The following is a 27,942-nucleotide window of genomic DNA, read 5'->3' on the forward strand; positions in this document are numbered from 1 at the left end:
AAGTAAACATTTTCAGAGCTTTACAAGTGACAGTAATTGCAATCAATTATTCGATCCAATTTTACTGATTGGCTGGACCTTTATTTTCTTTCTCTGAAAAGAAATTGAAAGTTTCCTTGCTGTGTGCTTACGTCCACCTTCTTTTCATCTTCATCTTAAAACACAAGGTAAAATACTTTCTCCTTTTTAACTCTTTTTATGTAATATTAAAGGGAAAAATAAGGCGCTGTGAAGCTTTATAAAGGCTCACTTACATGCTTTTGGTCGTACCTCCAAGCTCTTGTAAGATCAGAAAAGTGGTGGCTGTAATACCAGCATCTTTAATGCCTATGGCTTTAAGCACAGGTGAACACGGATGTATTTTTGCATGTCCACATAGTTTTACATACATACCATCAGGGATTTTTTTCTTTTATATATTAAAAAGAGAGCTGTCTGAAAAAGTAATCATCCAAAACCTCTGATCAGTGCATTCATGATTAATTCATATGTACAAAATAATGATACATTAAGCACACACTGCTCTGTGCATGCGTGTTGCAAGGTGCAAAGGCAGCATCTTGTTTTGGTTAGAACCAGGCGAGGTTATAGTGACGGATACACAGCGCGCACAAGAGTAGGGAGAGGGAGGCGGAGCACTTGTCCTCGCTCCATTCATTGTGAGCAAAGCCTCTGTCTCCTGCTTGTGCCTGATAGGCCGCCTCTGCAGAGAGAGAGAGAGAGCGAGAAAGAGAGAGAGGTTGAGCTTGTGGAAAAAGAACAGAGGGAGGAGCTGGAGCATGTGAGCATACTGACACATCAGAGAGAGCAAAGAAAGGCAACAACAGAGGGGACGCAGAGGTTTGAGGAACAGAAGACAAGAGAAGAGGAAGGAAGGGATCCTCTTAGAATCCTCATCTGTTCATCTCAGAGAAGGAAACGCTCATCCTTCCTGCCTTGTTCGTCCCCTTGTGCTACTACTCTCAGCTGATCTGGATCTCCTCCTCCCCACAGCCTTTTGGAGAAACACTGAAAACTGAAAGATGCAGGAGAAGGTGCAGGAGAGGACGGCAGAGATGAAGCGATGACTAACATGCATGATGGGGTTGTGTGTGTGGCGGATGCTTGTGTGCATGTGTCTGCGAGACCCCTATGGCTTTAACTGTATGGAATCTGGCCCTTTTGGTTGGCATGGAGATGGATGCGAGGTGCCTTCTTGCTTAGTAAATCACTGCTAGCAAACAAACACTTCTTTTTTTTTTTTTTTAGTCTACACTCTGTGTCGTCTGGTGAGTCTAACACCGTTGTGTGTCTTTCTTTTCTAATCTCAAGCCATAAAAGTGATTGAGGAAAAGCAGGCTTTTCTCTAAACTCTGGATTGAGCGTCACTTAGCAGGTTGAGCACATAGGGCCTGTCAGTCCTGACTGATCCCCCCATAGAAAGAAACTCTGGAAGCCTGCTTGCCTGCTTGTGTTTTTGCAGTGATTTCGGGACCTTGTTACAGCTCAGCTCTAATTAAGCCAGAGGCAAGCAAGCTGGTGCCTTCCCATTTATGTTTTGCCTCCTTTCAGTCTCTTTTTCCCCTCCCTCTGTCCACCCCCTGAGGCCCCATCGTCATCATTAATTTCTATTGCAAGCTGCACATGAATAATGGAAGGAGCAGAGTTTCCTCTGGACTAGTGCCTTAGGGGTGGGAGGCAAACGAAGGAGGACAGATGAAGAGACCGGAGAGTCAGAAAACAGAAAAAAGGAGCTGAGCGTCTGACTGTACACTCTGGGAAATTGAGGGGTGTGTCCAGTGCTGAATAAATGAATGGAACATGCAGGGAAGATACCGAGGATGAGGTTTCACCATTCTCTACAACAAGTTTGAATACACACAAGAGATAAAGAAATGGAAGAGATCAACATTAGACCAGTCTTCTGTGCTTTTATTTTCCCTCCACAGTTAGTATAACAGCCTTGGATTTTGTATATATACATGTATGTATATATATATATATATGTATATATATATACACACACATATTTTTATCCACCTTATTGACTGAATCCCATCTATTTGGCACTGAAACCTGAAACCGATCACCTCAGTGATGTCTCAGAGAAAAAACAGGACTTGTAAAGCTTCTGATTGAAATGGAAAACGATGACAGCCTGATGAGTAAAGGCTTGACGGACAGTAAAGAAGGGTGGAGGCTCTGATCTCACCTCTTCCATGTGGACAGACTTCCTAGAAAGTGCCTGAACTTTGTTGCTTTGAAAACAAAAGATACCTAACCTCGAATTATCATGGATGACTCAAGTATTTTGAGACGCAGGGGCCTGCAGGTAGGCTTCTAGTGCTTTTTTTTTTTTGCTCTTTGTGTGTATGTGTGTGTGCATTTTTTTAACTTAAGACTAGAGCATAATATCTTTTTGTAGTTTGCAGAGATAAACTGTCCTGCACTGAAAGGAGAGGTTCAGAATTCAGAATACTTGCATATGAAGGTTTCTTTGCACAGTTTTGATGCTGCTGCATTCTTCAAACATGCACCCAAGCAGTCACAGAGACTGACCCTATCACATCATTATATACCATTATTTTTTCGTACTCAGTTAAATAGATTTGCAAACCATATCACCAGGCCTATCCAATTTCCCTCTGGTGGAAGTCGGTAAATGATGCAACAGCCCAGTGAACAACAACAAGCAATTGTGTATCATAGCACTCGGAATGTGGATAACCTGTCAGGTTTATGTCACACCTTTAAATAATAACCATTTATAATTCAAGCAATTAATTTCGGAAGGACTATATAAGAGTTTTGTTATCTTTTAGCTCCATGCCCTATTAGTAAGAACATCAGTCTAAAATCTAAACTACTAACTTTAAGGCTACCAAAGTGAAATGGAATGAAAATTGATCCTGCTGTTACACTGTAAAATCTAATTAGTTCCCAGAACTCAAAAAAATTATGGAAACTCGTTGCCTCAAAAAAATTGAGTAAAGCTTAGCTAAAAATGACTAAGTTAGGATAACTTATTTATTTTGAGTATTCTGTACAAGCTCATTTGTTCCCAGAACTCAAAAGATTGGATCAAGTTTACATCAGATGACCAAGTTAGGGCAACTTACTCATTTTGAGTACACTGTACAGCCTTTTTAGTTCCCAGAACTCAAAAAATTATGGAAACTCGTTGCCTCAAAAAAAAATAAGTAAAGCTTACTTAAGATGACTGTTAGGACAACTTAGACATTGCAAGTCTGCAGTATTAACAATAACTTGATATTTCTGACTGTACAATACTAATTGTTTACCTAACAAACATTTCAAGTTCAACTAAATGAAAAAACAATTTGTGGTAACCTGAATATGATTAAAAATAATTAACAACACTTTTTGTAATGATGTTAAAATCAGCCCAACTTTTATTTTCAAACACAACAAAGTATAACAGCCAAAAATGGACACTGTTCTGCTGAACAACAAACAATTATATTGCCATCGCTGTTATAATCTTACAATGAAACAAAGTCTCAGATGTAATTATTCTGAAAATAAGTTTAGGCCTACCACAAGTTTGTTTTGTACTTACATTACTTATATAATCAAAATAAAATATTTGTTGTTCTGTCACAAGTGCAGTCTCTAATTTAAACAACACATTTGTTTTCCATTCCAACACATGAGCTGGAATGTTGTATTATTTTAAGGATGGCTTGTTTCCAGTCCAGGCATTACTGCCTGAATGACTGTCATGGATCAAGGTGATCCAAATGTAGGTGCAGAAGAAAGTCTTTAACTTCCCTTAAGTACAGTGGCGGTGGTTGATGGTTGGAGATGCAATGAGCTTGAACTTGCAGGCGACCATCTTCACTGACCACACCATCTGTGACGGAGGACTCATCTCTCCTGGTGTCCTGCAAGCAAACAATCATATTTTAACTTAATTGCTTTCTTAAAACATGTTTTTTTCTGCTTCTGGTATAAAACAGACTCCAATTTAGACAATCTCAGGCTCCCTCCCCACCGGAGAGGTGACATTCAATGTCCCAATTGTCAGTCTGGATAGCTGTGACCACCACCCAACACACAATAATGTCATCAAAGCATCATTTTAAAAGGGCTATGCAAACATGGCCAATAACTTTCATTCTAATGTTGTGCAAAATGATTTTGGGTACAAAACAAATTTTGCTGTTAGAAAACTTGCAGACTTCACTATATACAGTTTAGACCCTCTAAACTAAGTTTGGGGGATGTGATCTTTCAAGAAATGCAGACCAAACTGTTGTTGTTTGTTTACTTACACAGCATGTCTTGTAGAATTAACTGGAGTCACAGCAACAGCATCGTGCAGTCATATCTCAAGTCTAATAACAGAAGACAGGAAAAGATCAGTAAAGAAACAACTTCCCCAAACCAAAGCACAAATAAAACAATAAGTATAACAGGCTGATCTAAAGTATGATTAAAGTTCAGCCTGATTAATATAAATGTCACTGACAGTTGCTAATATATTGGAAAACCAAAACACTTACCACTGAGTTGATGTCTTTCTGTCCAACAACAGGAGTGCTGGTCCCGAGCCTCAAAGACAGTAAGAAGCAAGCAGAGGGAGAAAAAACAGAACATTGATTTGATCCTTAATGGCTGTGCAATCATCGTAACATAGAGTTTGCTTATGTTGTTAAATAAAGGCTAGATTTGACATTAATAGATGCCACAGATGTTCAAAAGCTGCCACAAAGCATGAAAAATGGACGTCTCTGAAAACGTCCGAGCATTTTTGCAAATATGTGATGTCTTGATAAATCGAGCAGATATTTGAAATTTACACAGCTACATTCTCGCCTGAAAATATCTTAAACGTTTATTTTGTGACCCAGAAAAAGTAACAAGTTTTTTAGCTGCGCTCCTCTGACAAACATAGCCGACAAATGCGATCCTCCTTTTCCCCAGACTACCCTTTCTGGGTCACAAAATAACCTTTTAAGATATTTTCAGGCGAGAATGTAGCTATGTAATGCTCAAATATCTACTTAATTTATCAAAATATCACATATTTGCAAAAGTGCTTCCACGTTTTCGGAGAGCTCTGTTATCCCCCCACCCCTAACGGCTGCACCTCCCGAAGAATTTTGTCTGGGCTCTTTTCTCACTTATTTATTTCAAACAATCAACAGAAAATTTCACCGACATAGTTTTATGTAAGGTTTTTAAGACTGTGGTGTTAATTTTTAAGTAAGATGAGCCCAGCGGCAGCAGCAACGCTAGGCTAACACTAACTAGCTAGCAAGATTATAAACCTGGTGCTAAACTAAGAGAAGCCACAAAATCAGTTTGAATAAGAGTAAACATTTACTCACCAAGTCAGTAAAGATCCACAGCAATGACAACAATAATATCTCCAGGTTTGCTCAATATATTCCATAACAAATGCTGGCGCCATGAACATGCGGACTGATCCGGGAGGGAGGGGGACGGTAGTCACGTGGCATTTTCAAAACACATCTTTCATCCTTCCGCACTGAGAAGCAAAACTTCCAGCTTACTTAGTTTTTCTAAGTTAAGACAACTCAAATAAATGGAGTTTATCAGCGTTTTTGCATAAAAAGTACTGGTAACTTATTTAAATCGAGCTCTAATAACAAATTGATAAAAAATGAGTTCAGCCTATTTAATATTTTTAATTAAACACAATATTACATTTTACAGTGTAGACCAGACAGTGTGTATCATCCGTTTGAATGAATTTTAAAAACAAATTAATTCAGGTTACATAGAACTATGTAAAATCATGTAACATCCCTGCTTGTGTTGTCAAGCCCAATTATGTATAGGTTCATTCTTCCACTACAAATGACCTTGTCCGTTTTAGGGGTGGAGCATCGTGAGTGGTGATATTGTATTGATACACGCACAACAAATATCGATACTGCAGTAAATGAAAATACCTTGGCAAGACTATGAACAAAGAGGGCTTACCTCTTGCATCACCATCCTAAGATAACTTGAATTAAATCGGCTAATTCAGTGCGAGCTAATGGCCCAGTCACGCGACTAAAAATAGGACAGCAACCTCCTGACATCTACAAGAAAAAAATACATTGTCGGCTGCTTGGTGTTTGTATTACATTGAAGTCACTCTGGGACTGATTGCAGCTAGTGGTGACTAAAGGCTTGCAAGGGGTTGCACACTTGTGACCATGTTTGATTGCACAGACTGGCTGATAGGAGGCAACCTTTCTGCAAACAGTTGCAGTCTGACTTTGACTGACTGCAGTCACTCTCAGAGAAATTTCTTTTGAAGGTTTGTAAATAATTACCTCATTTATAAAAGCAGACAGATTGCCAGCATGTTGCCATGAGGCTAAATGAGTCTTTCTCAATGAGTATAACTTGAGGGGACTCGACTCATCTGGTTGCCAGCTGGTTGCATTCTTATTGCGCTGCTATAGAACAGGAAGGTTGCTGAAGGCAAATGTAATAATTAAATGCACATTTCTGTTAAATGTGACTTTCTGGCTATGTAAACAACGACAGATATGTGATTTTCAACAACTTGAAAAAAACATTTTTAAAAATAGATTGATCCAGTAAACCAAGATACAGTTTTTCGTTTGCATTGTTTTTCCTTCTTTCCCGCACACGACTGAAAAGCTGAAAAAGAAGCTTGAGAAATGTTGAGTCAGCAGATGGTGTCATCTACATCCTAAACCAGAGAGGCCAAGAAGAAGTGCACGTGTTAGAGACAGGTTTAGTCTAAGATTAGCTCTTTTCCTTCAGGTCTTGCTTTACACTGTTAGATTTCCAGGAGAAATGAGGACACAAGGTTCTGCATACAGTGGTGATGAAACGGTGTTCTAGTACTGTATTTATGGTGTTTAAATAGCTTTGTGTCGAGAGGAAGTAGGGCTTGAATGAGGCCACCTTGTAAGGAGTGACAACCTGGATTTGCTGAGATTAACTTTGTTTTCCACACTACAGCGTTGTAGTGTCAGGTCACAGGCAGCTTTTAGTGCTTTTATTTGTGAACAACATTTCATCAGTTATTTGAACACATTGCTAAAATGGTTTTGAATTATTGATACAAAAGGATTTTCTAAATAACATAAAACAACAATGTCTAGACATTCAAAGACCAGTATGCTTTTATTACTGCACACAGTGTTACACTCGACCAACGTAATTTACTACTCGAGTATTTCAATGTAGAGATCAATAACTAATACTGACATCGTTGTAATGTTGACAAATACTAATGAAATAATGTTCTCCCTCAGCACCAGTTAACCAGTTTTTACGCACTCATGTTCACCAGAAATCGAGAGCTGATAGTTTGTGAGGTTCAATGGTTTAAGGCTTCATCCTAAAATCAGACATTTACTCTTTCACTGTTACGCCTCATCATAGGAAATGACAGGGTAACAATGGTGCTGTATGCTTGTCTTTATGTGAAAATTTTGCCAAGCTGACAAACCGAAAACTGACAACTGCTCATTTGTGTTCATCTGCACACAGCAGCTCTGTCTGGGCTGGGTATATTTATTGGAAGGGATGTCCTCTGGCATGTTTACTCTCTGTAAATCTCTTTATGGCTGAGTGCCCACAGTTGGATACAAACCCTGTCGGCTGGACAGATTAAAAGCACAACCAGCTGCCATGAATTGCTAGACATGGACCCAAATGTAGACTAACCAGACTCGCTGAACAAACTGAAAAAGCACCTTTATTTAAAAGGTGGATTATTTAAAACAACAGAGTCCATACAAAAAAAGAAACACAGGGAATTTAAACTGAATCCACAATACTAAACACCTGGCTGGGAGTTGGTAGGATAATAGACAACGCAACAAAGGATGTGCGGAGCCTGGGGCTGTTTATACTAAATGACAAATTAGGGCTAATCAGGGGATAGGGCACACCAGAGTGGAGCAGGTAAGACAAATCAGGAAATGGTGAGATAAAGGAAACAAAGCTAAATAGTAGACACAAGGGACAAAAAACTATCAAAATGAAACAGGAAGTAACACAAAACCCAGTGTTAATGACACCAGCAGTCCGAATCTGTGGCCCTTAGAGGCTGTAGTGTGTGTTTGCTCATTCTTTAATGGTAGCAGTGCTGAAGCTAACATGTTAATTTGATTTGTGGTGCTGTAGGAAATGTAATTGGGTCATTACAATCAAAATCCTTTATCCACTGAAAAGAAAGAATGATATCATGAAATACCATGCCTTTTTAGATATATTTATGAGTTGAAATTCTGGCCAAAGGTCAGTCATCTTTTAAAGCGATAAATATCTGGAGCTTTCTTTGAGACTATTAGGCAATTGGATTTTAAAATAAACTATCATGGCTCAAAAGGTTGCTGAAAGGGACATTGTAGGCTTATAATAATGACACTGGAAGAAATGTCAGGGTGGCCACTGAAAGGGAAAGCATTTTAAAGTTGTTTGTTGAAATATATACTGGAATAAAGATGCACGTTTTTTTCCACCATCAGAAAAATACAGAAGTTGAAGTTAAGCTGGTGAAATAAGAGCTCACAAAGGATATCTAACAACAGTAACTTTGGTCTGTCTACAGTCTTATTTGTTACTGTCTTAAACAATTTCTCAGGAAGCAATCAAATGTTAGATTTTGAGATAATGATGATGATTTTATATTTTTATATTTATTTACATTTGTGAAGTTCTTTTTGGTATAGCAGTTTATTATGATTATGATTATTGTTATTATTATTATTATTATTATTATTATTATTAGTAGTAGTAGTAGTAGTAGTAGTACAAGATAACAGTCTTTAAATGTAACTGAATAGATGTAATGCAGAAGTGTATGAATCGTATTAATACTAAAAATTTCCAGACAAATAGATGGATAGACTCGTCAACATCTTTAAGACTTTTCTTTGTATTAACCTCAAAAACACACCAAAGGTTTGTGTGAGCAGCGTCCTTTTTCTGGCTTGTCCTTGAAACTTGTGAGGGCACATGTTCTCTTATTAGCTTCCCAGTCAGATAAGATATATAGCCTGAGGTCAGCAGTCGGCCTTTCGTCAGGGCACTGTCAGCCTGAAACTATGAGGTAGTGTGATGTTTCAAAGCCAAACACAGAGCACAGGTCACCCACTTGACTGCTGGGTTAGAGATAGTAAAAGAAAATGTGGTCGGGGTGAAAGGTCAAACAGATAGCTGTCATGTTTAGCTTAGTGGATCGAATCGGATCGGTATTCTTTTCGCTGTCTTCTTCTGGTGTTTCTGTGTTGTTTTCTAGGGTGAATATGTAGGAGTTGGTGAGCTATAGCCATTAATACAGCTGTCTCTCCTTCAGTAATACCAGCAAGGCCTTGTTGGCTTGCTGTACATATGGTTGTGGTAAAATGTGTGTATGATGGTTGATGGGTAAGGTTTAACTGCACAATAAAAGTGTGTATGCTCCTTAGTACATTTGTTTGTGTTTATTATGAACATGTTTTATTTATTGCTCCACAGCTGTTGGCCTATAGGGTTGAGCTTGCCTCTACCATGATCAGTGTAACGCTTAATGCAAATTCTGTCTGTGTAGAATGAGTATTTTTCCCTGTGTGCATGTGTTCTGTTGTAATTTGAGAAATAGGATTAGTTCTGCCATTCAGAACTCCAACAGCAGCAGACTGAAACAAAAGCCTGTCTGTCTCTGATTATGTCTTAAATTAAGAATCTTTATCATGGCTCTGTGCTGACATCAGCCTGTCTGAGCTCTAGGAAAGCAGCTCATATCAGCTGGTATCAGCTTCCATTCAAAATTGCTGTCGCATGAATTTAAAGACCGTTCTTCACCATAAGCTCTTCTTGTTCAGAAAAGACGGTATGGTGAAATTATATACCAGCTGGTTTCCTCTCGTAGGTTTCAGCATCGAATAATTCAAAAGACAGAGAGCAAAACTCCAGATGGGTAATTCTGTAAGTTTCAATCCTATAAATTCCCCCAAATCACACCGACGGATATCACAAAACCTACTGTAGGCAGAACTATGATAGTAAAATATTTTTATTTGTTATTTATAACTTTAAGTTACTCAATGTAAAATGTCTGTAGACCCAGAGTGACAACAGTGCAAACACAGACTTTACAGTCTTTAAAAAGTAGTGTCACACTTATTTTGTATTTCAATGTCTTTTAAAAGGAAACAATCACACCTCAAAACAGCTGTTATCATGATTCTTCTTAATCTCGACCGAGAAATGTAAATTACATGAACAGATACCAGCTCCATGTGCATGATGCACTTGTAAAGACAATGCATGCTAGTAAAGGTTTCTTGGCTCTCTGTGAAGGCTATTTTTAGTCACTACGTATTTTTTACCGTTGACACAGTATACTAATATTTTTGGCACTCATTTATAGTCACTATGTATATGTAACAGGCCAAAACAATGTTGGGTTTTTGAGTGAACAGTTTTTCTTGCATAGAGGAATCTTTCGTCCACCAAAGAGTTTTTAGTCAGAGGAGTATATGAGTTTTCAGAATTGAGATTTAATCCAGGAAACTTGTTATATGTCTGCTTTTGTCGTCAAATTCTTTTTTCTTTTGCTCGAGTTTTGTCTCTTTACATTTACACAGTTTGACGATTTGTTTACTTTAAGGACACCTATATACTTTGTTGGAGTCATTTCTGCATAATGCACAATTTGGGGGCCCATAGTGGTGCTTAAGACCAACCTGGCAAGAGTTCAGTGTCTCATATAAATCGGTGATAAACGCTGCTACCTACAGTTGGGATTAATGCAGGATTTTTTTTCTTTTTTCTTCAGATTAGCTCTACATTTTCTCTTATTTGCTTCTGTTTATTGATTGTTATGTTCGCTTGCTTTTCCTGTTCTCTTTTAATCATACACTCTAATGGTTGTGCCTCTCAAATCGATGGAGAGAATCTGTTGTTGCTTTCCTTTCCCAGCTGTGTATAATTTTACCTTTTGGCCAAGAACTATCTCAAACCAAAATGGATTGAGGAACTCTAGATAGGTGAGAGTGTGAAACTGAGATTAAACAAATCAAGCAAAGGGAGATCAGGCTAATGGACAGAAAAATCCAGCCAATTAAAAGTAAACAGACAAATCTCCTTTATGGATTAGGAGTTCTTAAGGGTGTTGGTTTCACTGGGAACAGAACAGTCTTACAAGAGCACCTCTGAGAGTGCTTGTGTGTTCTGCAATGGCTCGCCTGTGGGTACTGCAGGGTAATGAAAAAGCAGACAGGGACAGGAGGTCTCTGGCATGCAGGCGCTCGGTCAGCTGGTACGGTTTGAGGTTGAATTTGATCAAGGAGACCAATGAGGCAGCTTCACAGGTCAGCCAGGTATGATTCAGACATCTAGGATATTTTCCATGATGCTAATATGCCAGTGTTGAATAGCTACAACTCAGTGCCATTATTACGTGTGTGATATAAATATTAGAATATCCTTCCACTTGCTTTTTTCCTGAATGAAGTTAAAGCAGATAACCCTCTTACTGCCAACTAACACTGAAGTGTTATTGCTGGTTGTAGCGGCTTATTTTAGGCCATAATTCTTTAATTTAAAACATACTAGCAACAAACAAAGTTACAATAGGTACAAAGATGGAAATGATTTGCAATGAATTTAAGCTGAACAAGAGTTGATTTCCATCCTGAGGTCTGAGGAAGTTTTTACACCAGTTTGGGGTTATCCAAGCACACATAAATTCCACTGGAATTATAGTAACATTTCGTCCCCGCTGTTGTTGATTTCCCCTCTCAGAATCTGTTTTATTCTTATGTTTTTCTGCTCTTGGTGGTAAATCGATATTGTACTCCTTTTAAGCAGAGCAGTAACTTGTGACCTTGCCTCACTGTGCTGCTGAAATCACTGCAGCTGCTATTTATCAGAAGCCCAGAAAATCAGACTGTGCAGCTGCTCCATGCTATCTGACAATCCTCAGAGCTGCTAATAGACTGCTCTGTGAGAAATCGACACAAGTTCTGCCAGCTTCCTGTTGGTCTATCAATAAACCAGATATTCAGAGGAAGACATGTGACAAAGAACATTTAATGCTGTGAGCATTTCATTTGTTATCAATGATGATACATTGTCCCATACTTAAATTACTATGGCAAATAAAGCAGACACATCTTAAATAATTTTCCTGGTTTGGACACCAAAAAGAAAGCTCTCTGTGGACATACATAAATTGCCACATAAATCTCCCAATTTAAGTTCTTTAGTGTTACAATTAACAACTGATTGGCATCATTATTATCAGTCATGCCCTGCAGTCGTGCTAGTTCCAAAACTCGTATCGGTTATTCTAAAATGTGACCTCAAATTAACCTTGATAGCTGCTTCTGGAACCTCCGGAGTTAAATGCCGTGATGGTCATTAGCTAATGGGGCTTGCTATGTGCCAAGTAAGAAAAAGATTGCTTTAAAACTCAAGAATTCGTATGTTAGTTTCTGTTTTAAGAAGTTTCTGGAAAAAAATTACTGAATTGGGCGACATGATGGGCCTTTTTTTCTCCCACATAATGTCAAAACAACACAAAACAACCTATATATATACACAGAAAGATATTATTTAATTACATTTAAAATCACAATTAACTTACAGTTAGTAAGAATCTAAGATCATCAACCTTCTGTCTACACTGTAATGCAGTCTATTGTGTTGCATATAGTCTGTTCCTTACCTTCATTGTTCAACAACCACCCTGGTTTTCTCGCTTTACCATCCTCCTCCTCCTTCTCCTCCTCCTCCTCCATGCCCTTCATCTTCCTTTTATCTGTCGTCCTGCGGGCATACACCTCTCAACATGATAAAAGCCGAAGCTTGGAGGGTGGCAAGCCTGCTGAAAGAGATGTAGAGCACTGTTTGACTTATTGTCTCATCCACAATCTCAGTTATGGAAGAGAAGAGAGTGAAGTTCCATTTTGTTTTTGTTTGTGTCTAGAAAAAAAACCATCAGACATGCTAAACTCTTAATATTTGAACAAAAGTGATTGGTTAGTATGGGTGTCAGGCACTTTGGGTCTCTCACCTCCCTAGCAGAGTGTGACTCATTAGCTGTCTGGCTTTTCTTTTCCCAACTTCACTAAACTGAGGTTATGTTTTATCCAACACTAAGTTGCAATCTGTGCCAATCATTATATGTAAGCCATGCTTTGCAGTATAGCAGAGGAATTATTCCTTATTTGCCACAGTAACCTCTTAGCACAGCTTGAACATTTCATTTATATTAATAACATGTTCATAAGATTTTTGGTGCACTAGTGTCCTTTCTTTAAGGCATATTTGACCTATATTGGTGCTCCGTCTCAGTTGGTTATGCTGCCATTTTAACCTTCGTTAATGTTCTTTTTGCAAAGTTGTTTTTTTTCCCCTTCTCATATTTGTTTATGTAACCTCTGTGTTTTAGAATGCACCACAAATCTGGTATTTAATTACCCATGGCACATTGTGTCAGGCCAGCAGAAATACCCTGTTAGTCCCTGGGGTTGTGAGAGCAGATGGTGTTTGTGGACAATCAGCTGTTATTCCAACAGCTGATGCAGTTGGAATGATACCAGAAGGTCGACAGGGAAATTATTTCCAGACTTAGATATCTGGTGTGGAAGTTTCTCATCGCTGTCGTAATCAGATGTGTCCTTCTTGTCAAGTGTGGGTGGATTCAGATTTCAGCACACAGAGGCTTCTTGTCAGAAAATAATGTTGAATGCAAGGATTTGTGTACATGGGTGGTTAGGGAATGTGAATAGGTGGAAGTTTGTGGCATTGTTGAAGCTTTTTCTGTCTGAATTCCAGTCAGAAAGCTGTCATGTTCTCTTATATCTGCCAGCCTCTGCTGTTTATTATAATCCTGTGTGCAGACGTAATACAGGAAAGCCTGAACAGACACAGACATACAACAAAAGGCCACACTGCCTCTGTCTAGACTCAAACTCACAGCCTTGGACTTGATTAGCATCTGAACATAAAAGGCATGTATCGCAAACACAGACACACATCAGCTCTTCTCCTACAAGAAATGCTACACTAATGTCTCTTTTGTTGACACTTCAAGGACACTGACTCACTTGTAGAGTGTGATAAACTGACAGGGACAGAACAAATACACAGTGCTTAAATAAGTCCAGCATCAGTCGTCAGTCTCATTCACTGTCACTTACATGTCAGATTGATCCATCCGAGGAACTTCAGACTTCCTGAAGGAACAATGCAGAGCACTTTTCCATCTGGAGATGGGTCTTTATCAAGATGCTTCTGCAAAGAGTTTACCCCTTATTCCATCCATCAATCCATCCATCCATCCATCCATCCATCCATCCATCCATCCATCAATCAATCATAGCTGCTTTTCTATCTCAGGTTCACACTGATGCTGGCACCGATTGTATCTATCATTTTAGTAATTAAAGAATTAAATATGAAAATGTAGTACTTCTCAGGCATCTAATTATATACAATAAATTACTTGAAGTACTGCACATGGCTATATTACTGTACTACCATGAGACACATAGCAGTTTTAGTACTGGCATTTCTATTAAATTTACACATAGTAGCTTTAATGTGTTGAATATGGCTCAGAGTTTACAGGTTGAGGCTACTTTGCGTCATGGAAAAATAAAAGCCCACTAATGAGGCACTGGGAGTACACATTGCATGTGAGAGCACACATTTCAAATATATACAAATAAAGAGTCGTAGGAACCCTCTGCTGAAGTTTTTTTTTTTTTTTTTTTTTTGCTTTTTCCTCTGTTATATTTTGATGAGTAGAAGCACCACTGCATTGCATTATTTTCCTTCGCACATGCATATATCTGAATATTTGGAAATGGCAAGAGAAAGAGAATGAGCTCTGGCTTTGGACATTACTGCTAGTTGAGCAAACAGCTTATATAAATATAGCTTGAGACCACCGGGATCTTTACCAAACTGAAGTGCTCTTTAGGAGATTCTGGGTCCTGTAGCGCAAAAAAAGTACAAGTTTGTAATAAGTGTGTTTGCATAAATACCTTATACATAGGGCTGTTCGATATAACGATATATATCGGATGACGATATAAAAACGTCTATCGTTTAATTTTACGCTATCGTTTGTTTCGTGATGTCGCAAAATAAACTGTTTACGGCAATATTTTTTCAGCATTTTGATGGTCACTGTAGTGGCTATATTAATTTCTTAAAGTTCTCTCTTTCTCTTATATTGAATATAACCACCCTATGGACGGACAAGCGTCTGTTTTTATGCGTTGTCGTTAGCAACAACGACGGTAAAACCATTGCGTGTCCGCTTGTTTATTTTCCACATAAACCTTTCACAATAAAGCTCAAGATCCTGTTGAGACTTTTCAAAATAAACTGAATCACGTGAAAGAGTATGCAGAGTATTTACAGATGAGAAGCAAAAAAGAGCCGTCATAAAAATAAACCTAGCCTGGACGGGACTGAGTTTCATTAGAAGTACAGTCCAAGACTGGTAGGCTAATTGCACTCTGCATCATCAGCATCCATTACTTACAAGTTTCAACAAAGGCTCAGTTTCTAGCACAACACAGACTCCAAAATTGACTTGTTATAATGCTGATGAAGCAAAAAGTAATGTGGTTTCATATAGTGTTTTGTTAGTGACATTCATATACTCTGTTCTTGCACAACATGCATGACATGCATGCTGTATTGTATGTACGGCATGCAATATAGCAACAAAATGCAGGACAGTGTGACATAACACCATGACTATGATTAACGTCATTAATCATAACCATTAAAAACAATTGGGGTTTTTTTTTTGGGGGGGAGCTTCTTTAAATTTCATTCTTACTCTCCAAACTAAACCCAAAGTGAGTTCATGATTTAGCCCATAGGGTAACTTATGCATGCATATATTATGGGTGAATAGCCATGTATGTGATGGTCCAGATAAACACTATGTTGCAAATATGATTAAAATCAGAAGTTTTGAGCTCCCTGTATGAACTGGATTTTTTCTTAAACATTTAGATTTGTTGTGTAGCTGAATGTGTAGCAGCTATGTGTTGTACTTTAAGAGCCCCTTTGGGGATCAGAGCTTGTTTAAATGTTCATTGAGCAGATATTGTAACACCACATTCAGCCCCAAGAACAGGTTAAACTGAGCTTAGTAGCCTTAGCTGGACTTTGACAGTTGGCTGGGTCTCTTGTTGTTTGTTCTGGAAGAAGAGGAGGATGGAATGAGGGAAAGCAGGCAGGAGAAGCTGAAACTATGAACACAAATTCTATTGTTTGTTTTCCATACCTACAAGCAAGCTTTTTTATTTTTTGTTCTCTAAATCTCCCTTCTCCTGCTTTGCTTTCAGACTTTTTTACGTCTTTGTTTTGTAAGTCGCACTTTGTTTCTATTTGCAAATTGAAAGAAACAAAAAATAATAGATATAAGTCACCCTCAGTCTGGAGCTCCATTCAAGCATCATAGGATGAAGATGATCTTGAGAAACTTGGAGAATCTACTTGGGAGGAATTTGTTAATGATCTAAAGGCAGTTGTGACCACAGTCGCCACTGACACACTACGCCTCAATAGACTGATACATTGCGGCACCCACAAGGTCCCTGCTCAAGAAGGCACATGTACAGGCCTGTCTTAAGTTGACAATGAATATCTGTTGATTTTTATTGGGAGAAAGTAATGTGGTCAGATGAAAACAAAATCAAGTTCCTTATCATTACTTAACTTGCCATTTTTGGAGGAAGAAAAGTGCTGTGTGTGAACCAAAGAGCCTCATCTCTGTGAAGCACAGAGTTGGGAATATTATGCTTTGAGATTGTTTTCCTGCTGAAAAGCAGGACAACACCACGTTGAGGGGCAAAGGGATGGAGCCCTGTACTGTAAAATCTTGGATGAAAACCTCTTTCCCTCAGCCAGAACACTAACCATGGGTCTCATATGGGCATGATAATGACCCAAGACATACCGTCAAAATCTGTGGAGTAAGCTGAAGCTTCATGTTGCCAAATGGTAGTTTGTAAAGAGGGTTTCTCTGCAAAGTTCTAAGTCATGATTTGCTTGGAAATTCAGGAGGGGACCAAATAATTATTTCTCCCACCGAATATGAACAAAATGCTGATTGTATACACCTCAACTCATCTGCCTACACATATGTAAACCCTGCAGCACTTCCCTTTCTCCTCCTCCTCCGCTTTGTTGAGTCAGTCTACATGGCTGCATTAAGCCAGCGGGCAGTAAACTTCAAGGAGTGTGAAATTGAATGTCTAGACACCACACTGTTCCTGCTTGTAAGACACAGCCTCAGTTCTATTGCCTTAGGACAGTTTCTTTTCTTACACTAAATACTGAGCAACATTCAGACTTTGTGTGGCATGTAGAAAATAATAAACATTTATTTTATTTAAATTTTTGATTTATTATAATTTTGATTTATAAGAAATTTACACCTTCATACAAACCTTTCAAAGTGGTCTTTTTAACATTGGGATCTTCCTCCTTAGTTGCCTTTAGCTATACCTAATAATTTTCTAATTCTCTCACAGATCATTGGGTTTTCCTGGGAAACCCCTGGGTATAAAACACATCAAATCTCAATGGGGAAAAAATCATGCTGGATATCTGTACTGATATACTAAACTGGGTAATTTGGTAGGATCAAGAAAATAAAAATGATCAACCTAAAGAGGGCTGAATTCAAAGACACCCTAAAAGAAAATAATACAGCAGGGTAGTCAATTTATCCGAAATCTCAGTTGAAGGAAGCATGAGGCTCAGTCAGTGGTATCAATTCCTTCGTCCTACAGGAACTGCCTGTATACTCTTGCCACATGAGGCTGGCATTGTCATGCACCAGGAGGAACTCAGGATCAACAGTACCAGCATATGGTCTGAGAATGGGTCCGAGGTTTTCATCCTGATACTTAATGGCAGCCATGGTGCCGTTGCCCAACCTTTAGAATCTGTGTATCTGAATCTGAATATACCTCAATGGAGGGACTATGACGGATTCACCACTGCTGAATGATGTTACAGCCAGCATAACGTTTTCCACAGCTTCTCCAGACTCTTTCACATCTGTGCTCAGGGTGAACCTGCTCTCATCTATGGAAAGCACAGGGCACCAATGGTGGACCTACCAATGGCAAATGCCAGTCGGGCTCCCTCGTGCCAGGCAGTAAGCACAGGGGTCACTAGAGGACACCAGTCCACTCTCATGAAGTGTGTTTCTGATTGTTTGGTCAGACATTTACACCTGCTAGAGGTCATTTTGTTGGGCTGTGGTAGTGCTTATCCTTTTCCTCCTTGCACAAAGAGGCAGATACCAGTCCTGATGGTTTTAAGGACCTGACATGACCCTGTCCAGCTCTCCTATAGTAACTAAAAGTCTCCTGGAATCTCCTCCATGCTAGAGACGAAACAATACTTCTGGAAATACCACATATTGATGTGCCATCCTGGAGGAGTCGGACTGTCTATGCAACCTCTGTAGGGCACAGATATCACAGTAGTTTATGGCTATAGCTCAGGAGGTACGGTAGGAGGTAGGGCAGCTCAGCTACTAATCAGAAGGTTGGTAGTTCGATCTCTTGGTGCTCTAGTCTGCATTCCAGATATCCTTTGGCAATATACTAACCCCAAGTTGTTCTCTGATGCATCCATTGGAGTATGGATGTGTGTGATGTTAGATAGAGAACACTCCCATAAGGAAAAAAACAGCTAGCTATCTTAAGAATTATATGTATTTGTTCTGAAATCAAAGCTAGCTGCCTTTAGCTGCTTTGCTTAATTGGATTTATAGATTTGTACTCCCAAATGAGGGGAATGGTCACCTTCTCGAGCCCTGATTTAAATGAGAACCAAAATCTGAGCACTTTGTCTAACTGGTGATGATAATTACTGAAGTCCTTAGTGGCTGAGTGCTCTCAAGTGTGCACTGATATTTGCTCATTCTTCAACCCCAATACTTCTGCTTTCTTTACACCCTGACCCCTCACACACTGTAAGCAGATCAGCTGTAACAATGAGGGCGACCTGTGAGCGGGGTTGCCAGAGAGCATATCGGAGGAAGAGAAGGGGGATGGTGAGGCACTGAAAGAACGCTCGTGCAGACAGATCACATGTCACTCTTTCTTATTTCTGGTTCCCCTCCTGGGAATCATTTCCCTCTTTAGCTGCCTATCAAACTGTTCTTTGTCTCACTTTTTCAGTCTCATCTCACTATCTAATCGTTAGTCTCTCTCCTTCAATGTCAGTCTCGTCATTGTCATTTTCTTCCATTTTAATTAATCCCATTAAAGTCTTCATCAGTTCATTTTTTCCTGCTCTCTTGCTTCAGAATTTCATCATCCACTTTTTTGTACTTCCATCTTCTTCTTTTAATGTAAAAGATTTTTACATTTCTTGAATGTTCTCTGATAAGAACTATTTGTGTGGTGCTTGGCATTTTATGTTATCATTGTGGTAAATGCTGATTTGCCCTCTGGCTTGCAGTGCTTTTTAAAATTCTTTATTCTTTATTTAGTGGAGACTCAAACAAAATTCTGTTGTGAATTCTAATTTTGGCTCTGTTACCCTCAGTGCAGGTGTTGCATTTTATTGAAATGTAATAATTTATATCTTGAAAAACAGTTTCAGCCTGTACCATGGGTGTTGATCTGGTTGTGACAGTAGAGTCTTTGTATATGTATTGTATGATAGACAAGAGTGAGTTTGCAGCAGAAAGATGTAAATTGAAGTAGTTTTCAGCCAAATGAAGATGAAATTGCAGGCTGAGCAGCAGAGCACACTTGTCAAGGTTCTTCATAATAAAGTGAAACTTTAGATGTGAGCGAGGCCAGAACAGAGGTATAAAAAGAGTAACAGACACAAGGTACATATGGAACACTTTATTTCTGTAACATGTGCTTGAGCACAGCCTGCTGCTTTAATGTATTCATACAAAGCAGAGAGAGGTTCACACCAATATCATCTGAGTGCCCTGCTGAAATCTGGGTCACACACATCACGGCGAGGCAGCCTCACCTCCTTTTCAAAAACCACTTTTCACATTTTTGTGAAGCTGCTGCCTCCGTGCACGTGGCTATGTCGGTTCTGTTATCACAAACAAGCTGCTGAACTGCATCAGATCGTCTGTGCATGCAGGAGAAGACGGAGGTAAAATCTCACCTATGTCAGTCAGGAAGAATTCCCATTAGGCCGAATCAACATCTGGACCTGCAGTATCCAAACTGCCTGGTGGAGACACTCATCTAAGTCATCAATTTAAAAAAATGTTTATGAGAAAGCTGTTAATGAGCTGCTTTGATTATATAGGTAACCCAGTGAGATGATCTATGCATACCAACAAGTCTTTGATTTTTTTTTTTATGTATTGTATATAATCTGGGCTTTATTGTTGTAATTTCGGCCACCTTAGTTGTTATCTGCCTAAAATGGGGTGTAGGCTGGATAACCTGTGTAAGAAAAACTTGGCTGAAACGTTCAAAGCCAGACCTCTAGTTGCTGTAAATAAAGCTTCAAGAGCTTTATAATGGCTTCTGCTTTATAATTTCATTATAATCAAAAGGTTTTATCAAACCATGTCACATACTAGTTATAGATTGTTGGTTTAGGTCAAAGCCTTTATCTTTCTTTTTTCCCCGGGTTAAACAGATGTGGATAAGAAAACTTGAGGCTTACATACTTTGACTTCCTGTTAAGCATATGTCCATGTTTCTGTCTTTTTCTTTCTCTCGCACAGACACACAAACACACAGTCTGAAATTCTGTGAATGCTGAATACGCAGTCCCAGTGTGGAGCAGCTCAGCTCAGCATGTTGAAATAGACACCAGACATCTCTTTGTTTTAATTGTTGTAGGAAAGCTTGTTTCCAATCCACCTGCCAATCTCTCTCTCTCATTCTCTTTCTCTCTCTTTTTCAGGCATAGACACACACTCATATGCACTCAACCCTTCCTCTCCCCTCCACTCTGCCACTCCCACTCTGTATTATCTGCAGATAAAAACCCTTCCAGTGAAGCATTGCAGATTCTATTTAAATGTGTAAATTCCAATTAGGATTAGCTTGTTTTCTCTGCCGGCTCTGATAGTGGCTTTAGCATCTCGCTGGAGGAAGCGATGGCTTACGGGAACTTACGACAAGCTGATGGAGCCAGATATGCACTTTTCTGTGTGTGTGTGTGTGTGTGTGTGTGTGTGTGTGTGTGTGTGTGTTGGTAGGTGGGTGATGTTGTTCGTGGATGAAAATAATTAGCAGGTTGTCTTCTCTGTGCAGGGGAGGAGTACCAACATGCTATCTAGATAACTGTACACTTCTGGACATCTGTTTGAGAGACCCCACAGGTGCATGAAGGCACATCCAGCAGTGTTACAGGAAGTGTGGAGAGCAATCTGATGAATGAATGGTGCAGCTGTAAGGAAACAGTAGCTGTAGAAATAGGCGAGTTGATGACCACTCGAATGCCAAAATAGAGCAGACAACAAATACCCTTGGTGTTCTTTTTCTTGGACATAATTTCTACTGTAATTTGGTTCTTGTTAATCAAGAGGCGTCAGACCTCTCTCTCATGTACCAGCCTGATGTAAGATATAGATGTGTAATAGTAGAGAAATGCATGGTTCATGAATGCAGCAGTCACTTTAAAAAACAAAACAAAAGGAAAAAAATATGGCCATAATTTTTAATGTGAAAGCTAAAGCACGTAGATCATTTTGACATAAATGAAATAAATTTAGTAAAATATGGTTAGACAAGTGAAGTAGAAGCCATTAGAAAAGCTTCAACTTAAATAAACAGACAAAGCTTTTTCCCTGCTAGCATGTTATAGCTTGTGTTGCAATTACTGGTGCACAGCCAAACCGTTCCAGGTGGATGTAGTATTACCTATTTTTTCAGGAGCACTTGAACATCAACATAAATAACCCTTTGACAGTTTGGTTCTCAGGACATGCTGACCATAAGATTTCGTACTGAACTTACTGTGCTATACTGGACAGTCAGCGGTGAATGCCTTTAGCTCACTCTACACTACACTACACGTGTATACTAACGTTAGCTTTCTGCCATCTGCCCATGGCTAAACTATGAGTGAAATGTGTTACAGATGCAGTATAAACTGCAGCATCATAAAAATCCTCTAGAATTTAACCTTTTTTTGGGTTTTGGCAACTTAGCACTGTAGCACATTACAATCTTTTATACTTTATACTGTTCATCTGATTAGCCATGAATTTTATTTAAAAATGCTCATTTGTTGCTAACTAAAAAAAAAAATTGAAACTAACGGATGGAAGACGTACAGTACTGAATACTGCTTTTAGAAAGTGTTGATTAGAAAAGTCCGCCATCACGTAAAGACTTTAACAGTGGCTGGCCACAGCTGCGCTTTTAACTGAGAGGAGGCTGTAAAAGAAGAATCCCACTTTGTATTCACTCAGTCATGTTAATCATTGAAAACACACGCACGCATTTAAAATGTCTGTAATGACACATTAGTGCACAAACACAGTAATTGGGTTCATTAGCATTAGTGTTGGGAGAGTTATATCTGTTCATTTGGGAGATTAAAAGGCATCCTAAATGGATGTCATCCCCCTGGTGACACTTACACAGACACTTTGCTTTCTGAGGAAGAGAGACTAGTTGAATTAATGTGTCAGTGTGTGTGGCCCAGGTAAATTATAACGCTTTTCCATGGTACCCACACAGCCCCCAGTTAGAGTCTTACTGGTCCCGGCGGGCCTCTTTCTGGAGCTCAGAGTGTCTCCTGTTGGCTGTTAAGCAGCAGCAGAGCAATCATTAGGACTCTGCTCATGTCCTCAAAATGGACCACATTGTTAGCTCATTCACTTAGTGCAACTTTATGTTGCTGACACTAACTACTGTGTTTCACTTTAGAAGTACATATTCATGCTCTGATTTTCTACAGTTTTTTTCCATATATTTCTGTATGCTATGTTTTCATTCTTAATTTCCCCGTGGTACTGTGGTATACCATTATTCACCAGCGGCTTGCTGCTTGAAATTGCAGAATTAAATTAAATCTACACAATAATAATTCATTAGAAAACTCATTTAGTTTGTAAAAGTTTTTTTTTTTTTTTTTTTTTTTACTATAGAAACATCCCTGTATTCACGTATATGTATAAGTATTAGCATTTTATTAATACAGCCTACATTTTTCTTACCCACTTTCTCTTTAATTAAAATTGAAGTTTGTGTATTCTTACCTGTTGTCCTAATACACACAAGTAAACATTCTGACCAGTTCTATTAGTGTATTGTATTAGCCCACGTACAGTAATGTTCAGTATAATAAAAATGACCCCATTAGAAGATGAAGAAAAAAATATTTAGTCAGTAAGTGACAAATGGATAGTCTGCCTTTATTTTGCTAGTTTTTGTTTTGTTTAATTGATTGTTTTTTTATTTACCCATCAATAATAATACCACTGCAGTGTCCCGACAAACATGACTACTGCATTTTGCACTTCCGCATCCTTCCCAGAATGATGACCTGTTCCATCATTCTGTAGAAGAAAACAAATGTTACTGTAGTTATCAGAGATTACTCGGCCAACTCAGTCTCAAGTCTTTAGACTTTAATTTGTAAAAATATGCCTCTGTAATGGTGCTGTATGTGGGATGAAGGAATCGTTTACAAAGCCTTTCCTTGTCCGTGTCTGGTTACTGCTAAGATTGATTTGTAACAGCTGTTTTCTCAAACCAAGGCCAAACTGAGTCAGTCACCAGAAGCTGAGCTGGTTTGATTACACAATAATAAAATTAGGCTGCAGTGAGGTGACTGGTGCAGCCAATGATGCATTTAAGTTATTAATGCTGTTAATAATAAATGAAGTAATTTATCAGATTTTGACCAACAGACAAGTGATGGAAACATGTAGCATGTTGTTCATTAGAACGCGTCTCAGCTCACCATGTTCATGCTCATGTCATTGCAAAGTAGTTTAGTACATCTGGGCTGTACTCAGGCCAGCATGCAGAAGGATACTTTACAGTGATTTGGTGACGGAACAATAACATCTTGCTGTATGATCAGACACACTGATCATACAGTAGATATACTGTATGCTGCAGCATGTTCCATATGAATAGCAGCATTTTTATATACAGTGTGTGATTGACCAGAGATGTCCTTCACATTCACAGGTCACATGTGTATTACTCAGTGGCTTTAAAGGTTGTTTTAAAGGCCTCCACATTGGCAGGAGGATTAACTGTAGTTAGCTGAAGAGCTTCCATCATTTCTGTTGATGGACAAATGGTGTAACGGGCTACTTAAAGTACTTGAAATTAAGTTTGTGATTGATGTTGATTTCATTTAGAAACTTTTAAAGACAGTAGATGTAAAATCAAACATGTTTTATCTTTTGTTTTAGCACATTTAGAGTGTGACTTCTCTGCCCTGTCTGTACTCTCCTCATCGACTGGACAATTTTCACATGAAATATCAAGTTGGTAAACATCAGTGTGTTTCTAAGCCTCGGCTCTGTGTCTTGTTTGTGCACTGTGTGCCATCGTGAAGTCTCTTTGTTGTCACTGTTTTGTCATCAATATTCACTGTGTTGATAATGAATTCTGGCTGCTGGCTGCCGCTGCAGCTCTAATTGTCTCTGGTGGAGCTCAGCTCCCCTGCATCCTCCAGTTAATTGCATGTTTTTAGTTGAACTAAAACATGTTATTATGATCAGGCCCTTGGGTGGCACAGTTGTGTGCATGCAGTGCACATAAATTGGCTAGATGCAGACATTTTGCAGATAGTCTACACCCACTGTAACACACACTCAGAAGAAAAGCTATTCTCATGGGACTCTTTGGTACTAAAGACCTGTTTCTTGAATAAATGCTGCTGCTTTTGTGTCTGGGTGAGTGTTTGTTATCAGAGCTTGCAAGTATGATGATACCACAGAGCTAGTGTTTTGATTGTAAGAAAACATGAAAAATGTTTTGTTTGCTTCTTTCACAGTTACATTTTTATTTTTATTTAGAAAATATGTTTCTCAGAATTGAAATTCTCTTTTTAAAAGACACATCCATATCAATCAGAAAGCTTTACCTGATTTAAATCTGGCCAATCTAATGTTCAGTGGCATCTTCTTCTGCACCTCTGGACAGTTTTTAGTACAGATCCCTCGATAGAAGCCCTGTTATGACTTGATTTTGATCCTTGGAAGTGCTCTCTGTGCAATTTGAGAGCAAATTTGAGAGCACACTTTCAAAGACTTAAGAATGGGACATGTTTCAGCTGAATCAGCTCACTCACTGCTACAGTACAAGCAGCAGGAGTGGTGCAGCAGAAAACAGCTGCCCAGTCCCACCTGACTATGTGGTGATGGTCAGCCCTCCTGTCTATTGTGTGTTTGTTGGAGAATCTCGACTCTTTATCTCTCTCACCTGCTGACAGTGTGTCAGCTCAGCCCCAGTTGGCTGTAATGGGTTTGCTGTTGCTCCATTTCCTGAACTATCTATCACACACTTGGCAAATCACTATGAGGCTGCCATGAATACACCGATGATTGTCGACTACCACAGCTGTCTGGAATGGCAGAATCACAGACTACCAGCCTGAGGTGCTTCTGGCACTAAGCTTTGCAAGTCCTAAGATGGGACCCAGATAGATTCATTAGTAGAATCAGTCAGTAAAAAATGTGTTTTACGGCTGACTCTGTGTTTGTCTCCTCTGAGTCTGCAATAATTAAATCAGAGCTCTGTGGGCCATGACTACATGTTTTAGTATTCTTCTTGTGGTTGAAGCACAAGAAGAAAGTTGAAATGAAGCTGCAGAAGCTGTTGGGAACACAGAACCTTAGTGGTGGTGATACTGATATCATGTGAAAGTGGTGTAGATTCTTTATAGCTTAACATTTCCTCTGTCATTTTAAATCATGAGTTGTGTTATTTGTGGAGATTATCATACTAAACTTGTATTTTCTGCAAAAAAGGCAAACACATAAACTGATCCCGCTGGCTTTTTTATCAAGTGCCACGATCCGTAAGACTTTGGGGAAAATATTCTGTGTTCGAACAAGATAAAAGCTGAACTATTTGGAAAGTTCCCACTACATGTGGCATAAAACTAACACAACATTTTATAAAAAGAACATAACCTTAACAGTTCTGTCGCTTAGATAGTTAGTATCACACCTCTTTTCCCTTTTCAGTCTTCCCTCTCACTGTTATTTTATTGATTATCACATATGAACAGCTGCAAAACACAGAAAATATACAATATAAAGCAATAAACCTTCAAACAAATGTTTCAGACGAACATCATTTCACATTACCGATCTCTGTGTAGGTGGATGGCTGATAAGAGCTTACAGTACTTAAACACACAGACAGACCTCTTTTCCGTTTTCCTGTCGCTTTCCTCTCTGCTGTTAATGCAAACGGGAGAGTTAAAGTGAGGGGGTGAGGTACAAAAGAGGTAGAGACTAATGTAATGGTAATAACATGAAGGTTGAAACGTTGAAGATGGATAACAAAGGTAGGGAAGAGGTTTTAAAAAATATGTGAATTTTATTCGTCATAGCCTGCTAGTAACTAAGTGCCTAAAAATACAGTTTAAAATTATTTCTTTGCCAAGGCGTTCGTTATATGAAGACACAGCACTGGTTGATCCCTTGACTTAGATGTTTTTTTAAATACCCGAATGGAAAAATAATCAGGTACAAGAGCATGACTGAAAATGAGTGAAGACGCAGTCAGTGTCCAAAGAAAACTTTCAAAAAGCATAGGGAATTATTGCTCAAGACCACTGTAAGAAATGATGTATGGTTCCTTGGAATCCAAATAGATCAAGGGTGATCTGAGTTTGTATTTCTTCTTATTTTTTAATTTTTTTAGAAAATGTTAATAAGTAGGGGAAAGAAAGGTCTTAAATAATCTTGTGTTTCGAGGTATTTACAACAGCAGTGCAAATATAGGCAAGAGGGAAACATGATTAGGATTATTAAAAAAAGTGGGGGCTGCTCTTTTTGAGACTCGAGCCATTTCCTGTCCCTCTGGGATTGGACGAAATCTGTTTACATGACTGACAGGATTCCTGGTTCCGGCCTGACCTACAGGAACGAACACATGCACACACACCCACACCCACACACACACACACACACACACACACACACACACACACACACACACACACACACACACACACACACACATAAACAAGCTAATTGGTCAATTTGTGATTCTGTTCTGTGCTTGGCTAAGTGAAAACCAAAAAAAGCAACATTTTGATTGATGTTATCATAGCACACCTCTGCAGACTTCTGCTGCACTCTCACTCACCCACTCACTCTACTTCAGCTGAACTCCATTATGCCCATTAAGCTTATCTGTGCAGAGAGATATGGAGAGAGCCTATCTGACTCAGATCACACAGCCGTCCCACGCAGGACTGTGTTCAAGATAAAAACAGGTTTAAAAACAGAGCCAAGAGGTATCTCTCTCTCTCTCTCTCTCTCTCTCTCTCTCTCTCTCTCTCGCTCTCTCTAGATAGAAAGTCTTCTAAATCAATGTGGCAGTGAGTGATTACTTTAAAACTAAAAGAACAAGATATAAAGTGAAATGAAAATGATCCTGATTAGGGGATGCTGCATTTTACATCCCTGTCATGGCTGAACCAAAACCCTGATGTAGAAAATCACAGTTACACTTAGTCACATACATCTATGGATGTGGGCATTTAGATGATGGGAGGTAATCATCTAAAAAATGTTATGTTTCATGTGCAGTATAATTTTCTAAATGGTGCAGACACTCTCTGACATAAACCACTGTTTGTAAGATAAGTAATTGATAAGAAATAAACTTTATTTTTTATTTGTAGTTCTAATCAGTTGGTAAAATATTTGCTGGGATGGTTTCAAAGCAAACAGAAATGATCATGTCAGTACTTTTCTATTGAGTGTGTGTGTGTGTGTGTGTGTGTGTGTGTGTGTGTGTGTGTGTGTGTGCGTGT

At 38.9% G+C, this 27,942-nt stretch overlaps 1 protein-coding gene across 6 annotated transcripts in view; it reads left to right on the forward strand.

Annotated features, from left to right (window-relative positions):
* The window catches only part of mast2 (microtubule associated serine/threonine kinase 2), a 148,320-nt gene that overhangs the window by 47,673 nt on the left and 72,705 nt on the right, over positions 1-27,942 (forward strand). Inside the window, exon 1 of one of the 6 annotated variants that reach the window (XM_039600714.1) lies at positions 813-2,311. The exons of the other annotated variants lie outside the window; for them this stretch is intronic. Coding sequence (XP_039456648.1) covers positions 2,273-2,311 — 39 coding nt within the window. The 5' untranslated portion in view covers positions 813-2,272. Of the gene's footprint in view, positions 1-812; positions 2,312-27,942 lie in introns of those variants that run through there. 6 annotated transcript variants of the gene reach the window in all.

Source organism: Oreochromis aureus, linkage group 17 (assembly GCF_013358895.1).
Source record: "Oreochromis aureus strain Israel breed Guangdong linkage group 17, ZZ_aureus, whole genome shotgun sequence".
Classification (NCBI taxonomy): domain Eukaryota; kingdom Metazoa; phylum Chordata; class Actinopteri; order Cichliformes; family Cichlidae; genus Oreochromis; species Oreochromis aureus.